General features: G+C 44.7%; 1 protein-coding gene across 4 annotated transcripts in view; it reads left to right on the top strand.

Moving 5' to 3' along the window:
* Positions 1-15,320, top strand: part of GLB1L2 (galactosidase beta 1 like 2) — a 95,368-nt gene that overhangs the window by 9,914 nt on the left and 70,134 nt on the right. For 3 of the 4 annotated variants that reach the window (XR_008848458.1, XR_008848459.1, XM_056543928.1), the window contains exons 2-6: positions 8,106-8,303; positions 9,661-9,729; positions 9,916-10,011; positions 10,979-11,087; positions 13,403-13,495. Coding sequence is in view for 2 of the 4 variants with exons in the window: in XM_056543928.1 (XP_056399903.1) it covers positions 8,106-8,303; positions 9,661-9,729; positions 9,916-10,011; positions 10,979-11,087; positions 13,403-13,495 (565 nt within the window). In the remaining 2 variants the exon portion in view is untranslated. The remainder of the gene's footprint in view (positions 1-8,105; positions 8,304-9,660; positions 9,730-9,915; positions 10,012-10,978; positions 11,088-13,402; positions 13,496-15,320) is intronic. The other variant, XM_056543929.1, reaches the window with a different exon arrangement.

The raw sequence follows: 15,320 nt of genomic DNA, 5'->3' as shown, positions 1-15,320 counted from the left end.
TAATAAGTACTGGAAGGATTAAGATTTTTAAATAGAAGTAATTTCCAAATCTGTTTAACTTTCTACCACCAGTTGATAAAAAAAAAAAAAAAAAGTTTTCCACCGGAGTACCCCTTTAACCTCCCTGGCGGTATGATTCTTTCTGGAAATTTGTACCAAAAGCGGTACAATTTTTTGCACTGAATCTCACATCTCCCCGCCCATTTCACATCTCCCCCATCACATTCCCCCTCCCTTGTCACATTCCCCCGTCACATTCTTCCCCCCTTGTCACATTCTTCCCCCCTTGTCACATTCTTCCCCCCTTGTCACATTCTTCCCCCCTTGTCACATCCCCCCCCTTGTCACATTCTCCCCCTTCATGTTACATTCCCCTCCCCCTGTCAAATCCCCCCTTTGTCACACCCACACCCCTTCATGTCACATCCCCCCCCTTGTCACCTTGTTCTGCAGCAGTATACACTAGGTTTGCCGGCAGATTTCAAACCTAGTGTATTTGCTGCAGAACAAGTCCTTTCCCCTTCAGCCAATCACAGGCTTTACACCACTGCGGCCTGTGATTGGCTGAAAAGTGAAAGGTCCTGTAAGATGAATAGAGCAGGGACCAGAGCGCACGGAGGGGAACGACATCTTCAGGGACCGGGATTAGGTGAGCAAAAGTTTTTTTTTATTTTACTACTTTTTCCTTTTACACTTAGCTCAGTGTTTTTCTGACAGGGTGCCTCCAGCTGTTGTGAAACTACTACTCCCAGCATGCCCGGACAGCCTTTGGCTGTTCGGGCATGCTGAGAGTTGTAGTTTTGCAACAGCTGGAGGCCCCCTGGTAGGGAAACACTGACTTTTAGTATTTTTCTTTACCTGCTCTGGCCGGCCCCCGCAACGGGAGCCGAGCAGAGCAGATAATCGCATGTTTTCCCGGGGGGCCGCATCGCTATATCGCATTGGTTTTGCGATATATCGTGCAGCCCGGCCGGGAACTCTGTAATTCTACCCCGAGCGTGACTCGGGGTTACCGATCCTGGCAGGGAAAATTAACCCCGAGTCACGCTCGGGAATACCGCTCTGGAGGTTAACATATTACTCAGTACCTAATCCTGACCTGAAAACTATAACTCCCAGCATGTACAGACAGCCAGAGGCACGGACAACATTCATCTAGTGAAGTGTTTCTCAACCAGTGTGTCTCCAGCTGTTGCAAAGTTGTTGCCAGAGGCATGCTGAGAGTTGTAGTTTTGCAGATTTTACAAGTTATTGTGCATGTGTTTTCATGTATATTCACATTCCAATTCTGCTCTGCCCAGGAATCCGTGTGTCCTCATCGTTTGGGGGCATAATAGTTTGAGTCTCACTGTGCACCTCAATGTTTCCCAACCTGTGACTCTCAATCTGTTGCAAAACGCAGTCTGTCAGAACATGCTGGGAGTTGTAGTTTTGCCGGAGAGCCATAGAATGTCTGTGTAATTGCCGTTCGAGCTCCCACGCTGCACTGCTTATGAATTTAGCTTTAGATGTCAGTGGAGGAGAAAGGATTGTGTCACTCGTAATACAAGGTAAGTAAATAAAAGGATTTACACTTTCACCTTTTTCTGTAGAGCAAGGGCTTAAAGGGGTACTTCAATGGAAAACTTTTTTTTAAATCAAATGGTGCCAGAAAGTTAAACAGATTTGTAAATCACTTCTATTAAAACAAATCTTAATCCTTCCAGTACTTTTTAGGGGCTGTATACTAAAGAGAAATCCAAAAAAGAATTGCATTTCCTCTGATGTCATGACCACAGTGCTCTATGCTGACCTCTGCTGTCCATTTTAGGAACTGTCCAGAGCAGGAGAAAATCCCCATAGCAAACATATGCTGCTCTGGACAGTTCCTAAAATGCACAGCAGAGGTCAGCAGAGAGCACTGTGGTCATGACATCACAGGAAATGCATTTCTTTTTTGCATTTCTCTTTAGTATACAGCCCCAAAAAAGTACTGGAAGGATTAAGATTTTTTAATAGAAGTGATTTATAAATCTGTTTAACTTTGAGTTAAAAAAAAAAAAAAATTTTACACGGGAGTACCCCTTTATTGTCCATTATTGTAACTGAGTATAACGGGAGTTAAAACGGGCAAAGAGAATCCCGTTCACTTCCGTTTTAACTCCGAAGATAGTGGGAGAAAAAGAAGGCGCAAACACTCATCTTTCTCCCGCTATCTTTATAACTGCCATCACACTAATTGGTAGTGTGAAAGGAGCCTTAGATTTAAATGGGTATTCCAGGAAAAATTATAATTTTTTTTATTTATTTCTTTTTTTTATATATATCAACTGGCTCCAGAAAGCTAAACAGATTTGTAAATTACTTAAAAAAATCTTAATCCTTCCAATAATTATCAGCTGCTGAAGTTGAGTTGTTCTCTTCTGTCTGGCAACAGTGCTCTCTGCTGACATCTCTGCTTGTCTCGGGAACTGCACAGAGTAGAAGAGGTTTGCTATGGGGATTCGCTTCTACTCTGGACAGTTCTCGAGACAGTTCCTTAGACAGAAAAGAACAACTCAACTTCAGCAGCTCATAAGTACTGAAATTAATAATTTTTTATTTTTTTTAATAGAAGTAATTTACAAATCTGTTTAACTTTCTGGAGCCAGTACATATATATATATATATATATATATATATATATATATATATAGTTTTTTCCTGGATAACCCCTTTAACAGATCTATAGTGGTGTTCCCCTAACAATAGTTCCAAGAGTCCCACATTAAATAGGGCTCTGCCTGGGTATCCCCAGCCTTTAGCAGCTGCAGAGTGCTGTGCACCATTGTGACAGAACCCCTAAATACCTCCTATATCAGTGGTCTCCAACCTGCGAACCTCCAGATGTTGCAAAACTACAACTCCCAGCATGCCCGGACAGCCAACGGCTGTCCGGGCATGCTGGGAGTTGTAGTTTTGCAACATCTGGAGGTCCGCAGGTTGGAGACCACTGCTCTATATGATCCCTATTATAGTCCTTCAGAGTTACACTGCAGATACTGGATGACAACCACCAACATCCATCATGAGCGTGCCCACAGGGGTTGTCATCCAGAGTCTAATTGCTATATAAATTTGTATTCTCTCTTCGCATTGTATTTATGTGAGATTAATGGTTAATAGGTGACACGTGACGCTGCCTGTGATCTGTGCGTGTCCCAGGAGACGTGAAATGTATCTTGTGTAATACTCAGTAATAACGTTTGTGCGCGGCTGCTGTGTACACGTCTTCCCTCCACTAGAGATGAGCGAACTTACAGTAAATTCGATTCGTCACGAACTTCTCGGCTCGGCAGTTGATGACTTTTCCTGCATAAATTAGTTCAGCCTTCAGGTGCTCCCGTGGGCTGGAAAAGGTGGATACAGTCCTAGGAGACTCTTTCCTAGGAATGTATCCACCTTTTCCAGCCCTCCGGAGCACCGGAAAGCTGAACTAATTTATGCAGGAAAAGTCAGCAACCGCCGAGCTGAGAAGTTCGTGACGAATCGAATTTACTGTAAGTTCGCTCATCTCTACCCTCCACCATTGTCGCCTTGAATATTATCAGGCCATTTCCCACATCTGTTTAAATGTGTATTAAAAAGTTATGTATTTTTATAATAATGTTCGTGCTTCTCTTCTGAACTATTTCGGAAGATCTCTTCTTGCTGTCAGTGAATGTGGAAAATTCTTATTTACATCAAGAGCCTTCAAAAACCCCAATATAGGCCCAGTGCTACACACAGCTGAGGGTTTGTTACAGGAGTATCCAGCGTGTTTAACAAATATAAGGAAGATCTAGCACTTCTTTTTCCAATGGAAATATCAATGCGTGAGGTTCACGCTGTGAGGTGATCGCCTGTCAGCGCTGGGGCTCGGCCTTACTAAAAATAATCTGTATACGTGTTATGTGATAAAGTCACCATTTTTTTATTTTTAAGGAGTACCTGTCATCAACTAAACTTTCCCTGATCCCCCTCCCCATCTGTCCTTTACTCGAACTATGCCTATCCCTGTGTTTATTTAGGTTTAAAACGCTGTGGAAATAGCTTTTTTTTTTTTTTATATCCCTCTTCATTAGCTCGGGAGCACTGTCTTTCTGAGGGGTGGAAGGAGGCGGGTCCCGGCAGGCATGATGTCACATGAAGCCTGGCCGGAACTCTGCTCCTGCCAGTCCTCCTGTATGCTGCTCTCCCTCTGCAGCAGTGTTTCCCAACTAGGGTACCTCCAGCTGTTGCAAAACTACAACTCCCAGCATGCCCAGACAGCCAACAGCCACAGCTCTGCAGTGTGCATACAGACTAATTACAGGGGAGGGACGGCAGCCTCTGTGTCTCTCTCTCTCGTGTGTGTGTGTGTCTCTCTCTCTCTCTCTCTCTCTCTCTCTCTCTCTCTCTCTCTCTCTGCGGTGGGAACAATTACAGAGGCAGTAACTAAGATGAATGTCGGGGGGGGGGGGGGGGGGGCACAGAGCAGGGAGTGCAGTGAGATAATACAATGTATAAGATAACGTGTGGTGAGGGGCAGGGAGAACACAGAGCAGGGGGGAGGTGACTGGCCTCTGTTATATGAGAGGCATGTGCAGGCTTGTAGCTCACAGTGCTGCTCCAGGCTGGGAGCGAGTCCTGAGCTGAGAACTTCCTGTGGAAGGACCAGAGCCCTTCAGCATTAGTCCTAAAAGCTGTACACGTACTATGAAAAGCATAGGAAGCTGCCTGCAGACCAGGCATAGAAGAGAGACTCCTAGTGGCCAACAGTATAAAATGAAAAAACTGGTATAAATATTAATATTTTTTTAATGAAGATATATTACAATATGTCTTTATTAATGATTATGAACAACATATTAAAAGTTTTTGTTGATGACAGGTACTCTTTAAATTAAAGATTTAACCTGTATCTAGTAGGAATTTAAACTTCAAATCAACTGGTGCTAGAAAGTTATTTGTAAATGACTTTTATTTAGAAATCTTAATCCTTCCATTAAGAATATTGGGCAGACTAGATGGGCCAAATGACTCTTATCTGCCAACACATTCTATGTTTTCAGCTGCTGTACACTCCAGAGGAAGTTGTGTAGTTCTTTCCAGTCTGACCACAGTACTCTCTGCTGACACCTCTGTCCGTGTCAGGAACTGTCCAGAGCAGGAGCAAATCCCCACAGCGATCCTCTCCTGCTCTGGACAGTTCCTGACACGGACAGAGGTGTCAGCAGAGAGCACTGTGGACAGACTGGAAATAACTACACAACTTCCTGTGAAGCATACAGCAGCTGATAAGTACTGGAAGGATAAAGATTTTTGTATAGAAGTAATTTACAAATCTGTATAACTTTCATGAGACAGTTGATCCAAAAAAAATAAAAATAAAGTTTTTCTCCTGGAATACCCCTTTAAACACTGACTTTTAGCTTATAGAGCAGTCAATCAGAGCTGCAGTGTAAAGCATGGAGAGACAAGACAGAACATAGATTTCATAGTACTTGAGGCTGGGATCACACCAGCATGATGCGTCTGTGTTATTGGTGCTGCCCCAGTCAAGGGTCTAAAGACTGGAACTAACATCTAAAGGAGCAGAGCTACAGTGTAAAGCAGTGTTTCCAAACTGGGCTGCCTCCAGCTGTTGCAAAACTACAATTCCTAGCATGTTGGGAGGTGTAGTTTTGCAACAGCTGGTGGCACTCTGGTGTAAAGGATAGGTTAGGGCAAAGCAACAGCCTGAGTTTCTGAGGAGAGTGACACATGAGGGGAGATGAGGGGGGCACTAATAATTGTGACACATGAGGAGAGATAAGGGAGACACTAATGATTGTGACAGATGAGGGGACACTAATGACTGACACACAGAGAGAGTTGAGGGGACACCAATGACTCGGACATAGGGAGAGATCAGGGGATACTAATGATTGTGACACAAGGAGAGATGAGGGGACACTAATAACTGTGACACAGGAAGAAATGAGGGGACAGTAATGACTGTGACATAGGGAGAGATGAGGGGACACTAATGATTGTGACACAAGGAGAGATGAGGGGACACTAATGACCATGACACAAGGAGAGATGAGGGGACACTAATAACTGTGACACAGAGAAATTAGGGGATACTAATGATTGTGACACAAGGAGAAATGAGGGGACACTAATGATTGTGACACAAGGAGAAATGAGGGGACACTAATGACCATGACACAAGGAGAGATGAGGGGACACTAATGACCGTGACAAAGGAGAGATGAGGGGACACTAATGACCGTGACACAGGGAGAGATAAGGGGACACTAATAACTGTGACACAGGGAGAAAATAGGGGACACTAATGATTGTGACACAGGGAGAGATGAGAGGACACTAATGACCGTGACACAGGGAGAGATAAGGAGACACTAATAACTGTGACACAGGGAGAAAATAGGGGACACTAATGATTGTGACACAGGGAGAGATGAGGGGACACTAATAACTGTGACACAGGAAGAAATGAGGGGACAGTAATAACCGTGACACAGGGAGAGATGAGGGGACACTAATAACCGTGACACAGGGAGAGATGAGGGGACACTAATGACCATGACACAGGGAGAGATGAGGGGACACTAATGACCATGACACAGGGAGAGATGAGGGGACACTAATGATTGTGACACAAGGAGAGATGAGGGGACACTAATGACTGTGACACAGGGAGAGATGAGGGGACACTAATAACTGTGACACAGGGAGAGATGAGGGGACACTAATGACCGTGACACAGGGAGAGATGAGGGGACACTAATGACCATGACAAAGGAGAGATGAGGGGACACTAATGACCGTGACACAGGGAGAGATGAGGGGACACTAATGACCGTGACACAGGGAGAGATGAAGGGACACTAATGATTGTGACACAAGGAGAGATAAGGGGACACTAATGACCGTGACACAGGGAGAGATGAGGGGACACTAATAACTGATCACGTAAAGTTATCCTGGCCCCTAACTTTTTTTTCCCTGGCTCCTAGAGCTGCAGTGAAGAGTATGGTGGCGCCAGCGTTCTCTCTCATGCAGTGCGGGGACTGATCTCTTCCTTGGTGTCCGGCTCCCGGCCTTCTAGTTCCTTTCCATATATTTTATACCTTGTTTTTTGTCCTGAGTCTTGAGATACATAATGTTACGTCTGATAAGATCTCATGAACCTTCATCATTCTCACATGTCTGAGCTGTCAGATTAGAGGACGTTCACTTCGTACGTGTCAGAAAATAATCAGGTTAACCTATTAATAGCTGGAAGGACCTTAAAGACTGAAGAATATAGAATATTTACAGCCTTGGACATTGGCTTCCAAGATAAGAAGCGAGATGAGCAGAGTTCACTTAGTTCCTTCTCTCCAGTCGCCGGTTGGTCGAGAGTCTACGGGAAGGATATAGAGAGCACTGCTGTATATAGGGGGTAACGTATATAGGGGGTAATGTCTTCTTTTTGTCCACACGCAGAGTATTTTAGGAAAATTCTTGTGGAGGAAACAGACTGAGGTTGGGTTCACACCACGTTTTTTGCAATACAGTTCCCGTATACGTGTTCAATTTGAAAACCGTACGGAACCTATTGAAAACCGTATGCACTGACTCTCCATTGAAACCTTATGCCAAACGATGCATCAGGTTGTGTCCATTTTGCGTCTTATACGGTTTTGTCCGTTTTTTTCCTGTACCCAAAACTGTAGCCTACCACGGTTTTTGGTCCGGGTGAAAAACCGTATTGAAATGTATACTTTTTTTTAATTTTTTTTTTAAACTTGGGAACCGTACAGAACTGTATGTGCGTACGGTTCCATCCGGTTTTCACCATGTGGTTTTTGACTTTGCACATTTTTTTTTTCTTCGAATTTCAATCAAACAAGTGAAACTTTATTTATAATGGAATGAAAAGTTAAAAACGTATACATTTTTTTCTTAAAAAAAAAACTGATGCAACCGGACATCATTTTTCAAACAGTATACGGTTTTTAATCTTGTGGGATGTCAGAAAATGGAGAGTACAAGGTTCTAAGCAGCACAGAGTATTTCAGGTTAAGTTGTACTAGTACATTTCTATCCCATAACTGTGTTCTCCTCACCCGCAGGCCTCGTCTCCTGGATTCCTTCTCGATCAGGATGTTGAGCCGCCATAAAGGTCTGCAGGCAGAGAACGGACAGTTCTCACTGGAGGGCGAGCCACTGAGGATTCTGGGAGGTTCTATGCACTACTTCCGAATCCCCAAAGAATACTGGAAGGATCGAATGATGAAGATGAAGGCCTGCGGACTGAACACACTTACCACGTAGGTACCATGAGAGTGTAAATAGCCGGGAGATGCTCAGTGCGGGGGGGAGATGCAGCCAATGAGACGCTTGGTAGATGTCACATGATGCTGCCCTGCCGCTCATTCTTTGTGCACCTTCGTTCTCTTGGTTTGGAGGGTTCAAGATTCATCTCGGCAATGTCCAGTCTGCTCCTCTTTTATATAGAAAAATTCTAGTTGGAAACAGCAGGTTGTGACCAAACAGCCAAGCTCTAAGGCAGTGTTTTACAAACAGTGTGTCTCCAGCTGTTGCAAAACTACAACTCCCAGCTGGGAGTTGTAGTTTTGCAACAGCTGAAGGCACACTCGTTGGAAAACACTACTCTAAGGCCTTGTTCACTTGGCGAAATTTCCGAGCGCTATGATTCTAGTATATAGCGTGACATATATACCATATCCTTTCCCTTTTCCCTGTTAGGGTATGTTCACACTAAGGATTGTGAATGGAATCTCCGCTTGCAGAATTCCGCGAGCGGAGATTCCATTCTGGCACTGCCCCGTCACCAAGAACATGTTCTTTCTTCGCGCGGAACAATTTCAGCGGCGGAATTGTCCGCCGCTGAAATTCCGCAGTGTGAACGGGTCTCCCGGAAACCCATTCACACTGATGTTTATGTTCTCAGCGCGTTATTCCGTTTGCGGAATTCCGCGGGAATTACGTAGTGTGAACATACCCTTAGGGTGGGTTCACACCACGTTTTTGCAATACAGTTCCCATATCAGGTTTTTGATAGAAAAACGGATTCCTCAAAACCTGACTAAACTCTATCAAAACATGTGTACAAATTTTAATCCGTATACGGTTTGAAAAATGATGTCCGGTTGTATCTGTTTTTTAAGAAAAAAAAAGTATACGTTTTTAACCTTTTCATTCCATTATGAATAAAATTTGACTTGTTTGATTGAAATGCCAAGAAAAAAACTGTGCAAAGTTAAAAACCGTATGGTAAAAACTGGATGGAACCGTACGGTTCCCATTGACTCCCATGTTAAAAAAATAAATAAAAAAAGTATACGTTTCAATACGTTTTTTTTCATCCGGACCAAAAACCGTGGTAGGCTACGGTTTTGGGTACGGGAAAAAAACTGACAAAACCGTACAAGACGCAAAACTGACACAACCTGATCCATTGCTTGGCATACGATTTTCAATGGAGAGTCAATGCATACGGTTTTCAATACGGTTCCCTACGGTTTTTAAATTAAAAACGTATACGGGAACTGTACTGCAAAAACGTGGTGTGAACCCAGCCTAACAGGTACCCCTTGGCGCAATTTATGGAAATCGTGTGATGATGTGTCAGATCAATAACTATTAACCCCTTATGTATCCTAGATATGTACCGTGGAATTTACATGAGCCACGAAGGGGCAAGTTTGACTTCTCGGCAAATCTGGACCTTGGGTAATGTCACCTCTATGTACATCTGTGGTAATGGAAAGGCCACAGTCACTAAAACATCCTTCCACCTCCAATCTATGCACATTATACTCTAATATAAAGGTTATGTGGCTGTGACTTTTCTCTGTTCTCCCTCTCTCCGCTGTGTCTGGCCCTTAATCGATAACTCGTCTCCTCCGTCTCCCGCAGGGCATATTTGGACACAGCCGCTGAAGTGGGATTATGGGTGATTTTACGTCCCGGGCCCTATATCTGCGCAGAGTGGGATCTCGGGGGGCTGCCAAGGTGAGTTCATGCACGTAGCACTGACACTGGAAAATTGCCTCTTCCCTCCCATCAACAATAACGCTTCCCATATGTCGTTGCGGCTGAGTCTCGTACACCATGCCGACAGCCACATGACTGCCCCCAGGAGGCTGCCTACCTCCCATGGTTGCTGTGTTCTTTATGTTCCCTGTTTATATAACCTTTTAGTGTCTCATAAGGTTTTTTTTTGTTACTGCTGCAATAACAATAACAGATATGGAGGTGCAGAAGGAGGGAGAAAATGAGGTGGAAGAAAATTTAGGGCTTTAGATGTCTGGTCTCTCGATATTGTATGTGATCCTTTCTGTAAAAATAATAGTTCGGAGCAGTGGTCTCCAGCTGTTGAAAAACGACAGCTCCCAGCATGCTGGGAGTTGTAGTTCAGCGACAGGTAGAGGGCCACAGTTTGGAGACCACTGGTCCATAGCAAAGTGTGCAAGCCCAGGCAGCAGCTCAATTTATTATGTAAGGGTACGTTCACATGAGCGGATCCCCAGCACGTATTATGTTGCGGATCCGCCGCTGAAGGACTGCTGTATGGTGCCTTTACAGGTGCCTGCTCGGAGCGGCAATACACCACTACAAGCAGACACACTGCGATGTGCGATATACTTGCACATCGCGGCAGCTCTCGGCCTAGCTCACAGAGCAGGGGGAGCGGCCACGATGTGTGCGAGTACACCGCGCATGCGCAGCGACTCGGCGTATTGCTGCCACTCCGAGCAGGCACCTGTAAAGGCAGCATACAGCAGTCCTTCAGTGGCAGATCCACAGCGTAATACACACTGGGGATCCACTCTTGTGGACGTACCCTAAAAGTTTTGTTGTGTCTTGTTTCAATTCTTTACCATTTTCTGTTTGCTGTCAGTGATTGGAAACCTTGTTTACTTCCATAAGTTAAAAACTCATACATACATCCTATATCTCATTGCACTGTGTCTTACAGCTGGTTACTACGGGACAAGGACATGCAGCTGCGAACAACCTACAAAGGCTTCACGGAGGCCACCGAGGCTTACTTTAATGAGCTCCTCCCCAAGGTGGTCAGACATCAGGTGAGGTCCATGGATGAAAGCATCGCTGTACAGGGAATAGGGAAAAGTCTGTATAATGTATTTGCATATGTTTATACTGAGAAGATTTTGCAAGGAATTCCCTTGCTTAAAGGAGTACTCTGGAGCAAAGTTACTTTATGGCATTGCACAACTAGCACAAAGTTATATAATAAAGCCAGTTACCTCAGTAGTCTCACTTGCAAGCATTCCCGACATTTCCGATATCCGAAAGTACAGCCTGTCTGCCAGAATTATGAATTTCGTACCCCGTGTGTTCAGCCGACCGTGGCCATCTTGTAACGAAACGTCACCGCTCTCATAGTCTTCTCCTCTCTAAGCCTGCCCCCCTCGTTGCGATCCAGTCACTCCCATCCTTTGCATATTCATATAGTCTTCGTTTGCACAGCTGTCATTGGCTGGGCTGTGCAAACGCATCGGAATATCCTCCGCCTATCAGCGCGATCCAGCCGCGCGTGCGCACATACAATCTCCCCGGGACCGGACATGGGATAATTGTAGGCCAATGATATCCCTGATAGTTACGCTGGCGTAACTATCAGGGATATTCTACAAGCGACTTAGTAACTTTTCTAGCGTAGCCTCAATTTAGAGCGCATGCTTGTGCTCGCATAGCTATATCTCCGCTGGGAACTGAGTGCAGCGGCGCAGCTCCCTTTCATTGGTGCGGGGGAATGGAGGGGGAGGGAGACAAAGATGATAGGGGTGTGTTTAGGGGTATGGGCGGGGCAGCGGGGGGGGGCGTTTTTATTAAAATTATTAGGTAAGAGAGAGCAGGAGAGAGGGGAGGGGTTGAGGAGGAGGGAGGCATGGAGGGACAGGAAATTGTAGCAATGCAGCATGGGGGATGACGATTTATGCGTCATCCTCCACACCACCATGACCAGAAAATACAGGGCCCCGCAGCGGGAGAATGGCTGAACCGATTTAAGAAATAAGTACATGCGCAGAGAGGTACAGCCATGGGGAACATTTGGGGGGTATACATTTTTAAATCAGAGTACTCCTTTAATTTCCTCAGTGGTTCTGCACCACCCAGAATTGGTGTTAATTGTGCACAGAATTTGTTATCTAAATTAACCCCTTAAATTCAAAGTCCTATTAACTAATGGGCATTTCCCTATCTGATTCTGCTTAAAGAATTAACATATTAATTTTGGCAGAAAATGGGCGGAATCCGCCCTGATTTTTCTCTTGGAAATTATGATAATTCTTATTCCTATAGCCCACATCAGTATGTTTTTGAAGTGTGGGAGGAAACCCATTCAAACATGGGAAGAACATGCAAACTCATTGCAGTTGTTGTCCTTGGAAGGATTTTTCTGCAATTCAACAATGTTAAAGGGATTATCCAGGAAAAAAACATTTTATATATATATATATATATATATATATATTACACCATATGTGGAAAGGAACCGGCACTGTGTACAGGCTCTGGTGTCCCATGACTCTGGTGTCCCAAGACTCAATGTCCCATGAAGATATAAATCCAAAGAAGAAGCGGCACTCCAATGTGGCAAAAAAATTGTGCATTTATTCACCCATCCAGTTACCAGTGCTACATTTCGGTCTGCACAATGAGACCTTTCTCAAGGGCTTGAGAAAGGTCTCATTGTGCAGACTGAAACGTAGCACTTGTAACTGAATGGGTGAATAAATGCACCATTTTTTTTGCCACATTGGAGTGCCGCTTCTTCTTTGGATTCATATGTATGTATGTGTATATATATCTCAACTGGCTCCAGAAACAAACAGATTTGTAAATGACTTCAATTAAAAAATCTTAATCCTTTCAGTACTTATGAGCTGCTGAAGTTCAGTTGTTCTTTTCCTGGAATACCCCTTTAACCACTGAGCCACAAACAAGCAAAATGTTCATAGTGTGGATGAGCCCTTTGGGTACCTGGGATATGTGACCCAGTCTCTTTCAGTTTCTTAAAGGGGTATTCTGCCCCTAGGCATCTTATCCCCTATCCAAAAGATATGGGATAAGATGTCTGATCGCGGGGGTCTCACCGCTGGGACCCTGCGCGATCTCCATGCGGCGTTCTAAACAGTATCCTTTTGATAGGGGATAAGAGGTCTAGGGGCGTAGTACCCTTTTAAAGCAAACCCTCAGCTGTGAGAAGTATTAGGTCTGTACAGATTTTCAGTAAGCAAAAGATGTTTATGGGGCTTTTTGACATCTATGACAATTTTTATTGGAAAAACAGCTTTATATCAGGGGCTATAACTGAGATAAAGTAGATTTATTGTACATGTAAATTTCATACGTGTTTCTGTTATTATCGCAGTATTCCAGAGGAGGTGCAATAATCGCTGTGCAAGTGGAGAATGAGTATGGTTCATATGCCAAGGATGCCAATTACATGGAGTTCATAAAGATGGTGAGTTCATTGTTGTTTCTGGACTGATCACCTCAAATTTGGTATAGGACAATGTTGCCGTACCTTGCTCCTCCGCTACTGATTGTATGGTTATTGTGAGAACAAACTGAGGTAAGCATTGAAGAGACTGCTGTACTAGCAAAGTGGCCCCTCCAAACAGCTCAGGCCTTCGCCAGTCTAATATTATGGGCTTATTTTGAGGACAGGCCATCCGTTTTTGTAAGGCTGGATAACCCCTTAAAGGGGTACTCCACTGGGAAGAGTGAAACTAAATGTTCCAAATGCTGTTTTTGCACTGCGGGGGTCGGCCACGCCCCTTGTGATGTCACAGCCATGCCCCCTCAATGCAAATCTATGGGAGGCGGCATTGTAGCCCTTTAAATCTCTTCAGTTGGTCAAGTTTCAATGCTACATCATTTGCAATATCTTTGATTCCTGTCATTGTACGAGAAAACAGTCGTTCACCTCTCAGATAAGAATTGTATACAGTTATATCAGTAGGGATCGACCGACTTTTTTTTTTTTTTAGGGCCGATAGCCGATAACTTATACCGATATTCCGGTATAAGTTATCGGCTATTTATCCCCCCGCGACACCGCTGCAGATCATTGATTTAAAATGGGCGCTTTAAATCAATGAACTGCAGTGGCTTTTGCGGTGCCATAGGCCGCCGCCGCCACCCGCTTCTCTCCTCCTGCCTGACCGGGGGTCCTGAGTCCTATCACCGCTGCCCCCCACCCCTGCTCCGCGCCCCCTATCACCCCACCACGCCGCGTCGCACCCCTCACCGCACAGCCATGGCCCCATTGCCTTCCCCATCCCCGGTTTTATAATTACCTGTTCCCTGTGTCCACTCTACATCTGGCTCCGGTGGCGTCCTCCTGAGCTGTCACTGTGCGCACTGACGGTGACATCGCGTCACATCACTCATCATTGCGCACAGCGTAACGCAGGACGCAGTAGGAGCCAGAAGTATCGTGGACCTCGGGCCCCAGGAACAGGTAATTATCGTGGGGGGGGGGGGGCGCCGCATTATCGGCTTATCGGCAAGGTAATTGCCGATACCGATAATAGTGCCCAAAATCGTCATTATCGGCCGATAATATCGGTCGATCCCTAATATCAGTCTTAGACTAGTGTAGTGTTTCCCATCCAGTGCGACTCCAGCTGTTGCAAAACTACAACTCCCAGCATGACCGGACAGCCAAAGGCTGTCCGGGCATGCTGGGAGTTGTAGTTTTGCAACAGCTGGAGTGACACTGATAGGTAAACACTGAATTTGTGTTTCCTTATCTGTGGCTCTTCACCTGTAGCAAAACTACAACCCCCCCATGTTTGTTGTCATTTTGCAACAGCTGGAAAGCAATAAGGAACACTGGTCTAGACAATGCTCTGTGAGCTAAACACATGAGAAGCTGCTGCACAAATATCACTGCTAGTTTGCTACTTGTATTAGCCCAGGCTGTTAAAGGGGTACTCCACTGGAAAACATATATATATAATTTTTTTTTTTTTTTTAAATCAACTGGTGCCAGAAAGTTAAACAGATTTGTAAATGACTTCTATTAAAACATCTTAATCCTTCCAGTACTTTTCAGCAGCTGCATGCTACAGAGGAAATTCTTTTCTTTTTGAATTTCTTTTTTGTCTTATTCACAGTGCTCTCTGCTGACACCTGATGCCCGTATCAGGAACTGTCCAGAGCAGGAGAAAATCCCCTTTGCAAACCTATGCTGCTCCCAACAGTTCCTGACATGGACAGAGGTGTCAGCAGAGAGCACTGTGGAGAAGACAAAAAAGAAATTCAAAAAGAAAATAATTTCC

Source organism: Hyla sarda, chromosome 10 (genome assembly GCF_029499605.1).
Source record: "Hyla sarda isolate aHylSar1 chromosome 10, aHylSar1.hap1, whole genome shotgun sequence".
Classification (NCBI taxonomy): domain Eukaryota; kingdom Metazoa; phylum Chordata; class Amphibia; order Anura; family Hylidae; genus Hyla; species Hyla sarda.
Note: the sequence above shows the minus strand (reverse complement) of the source record. Positions and strands in the feature narration are given on the sequence as shown.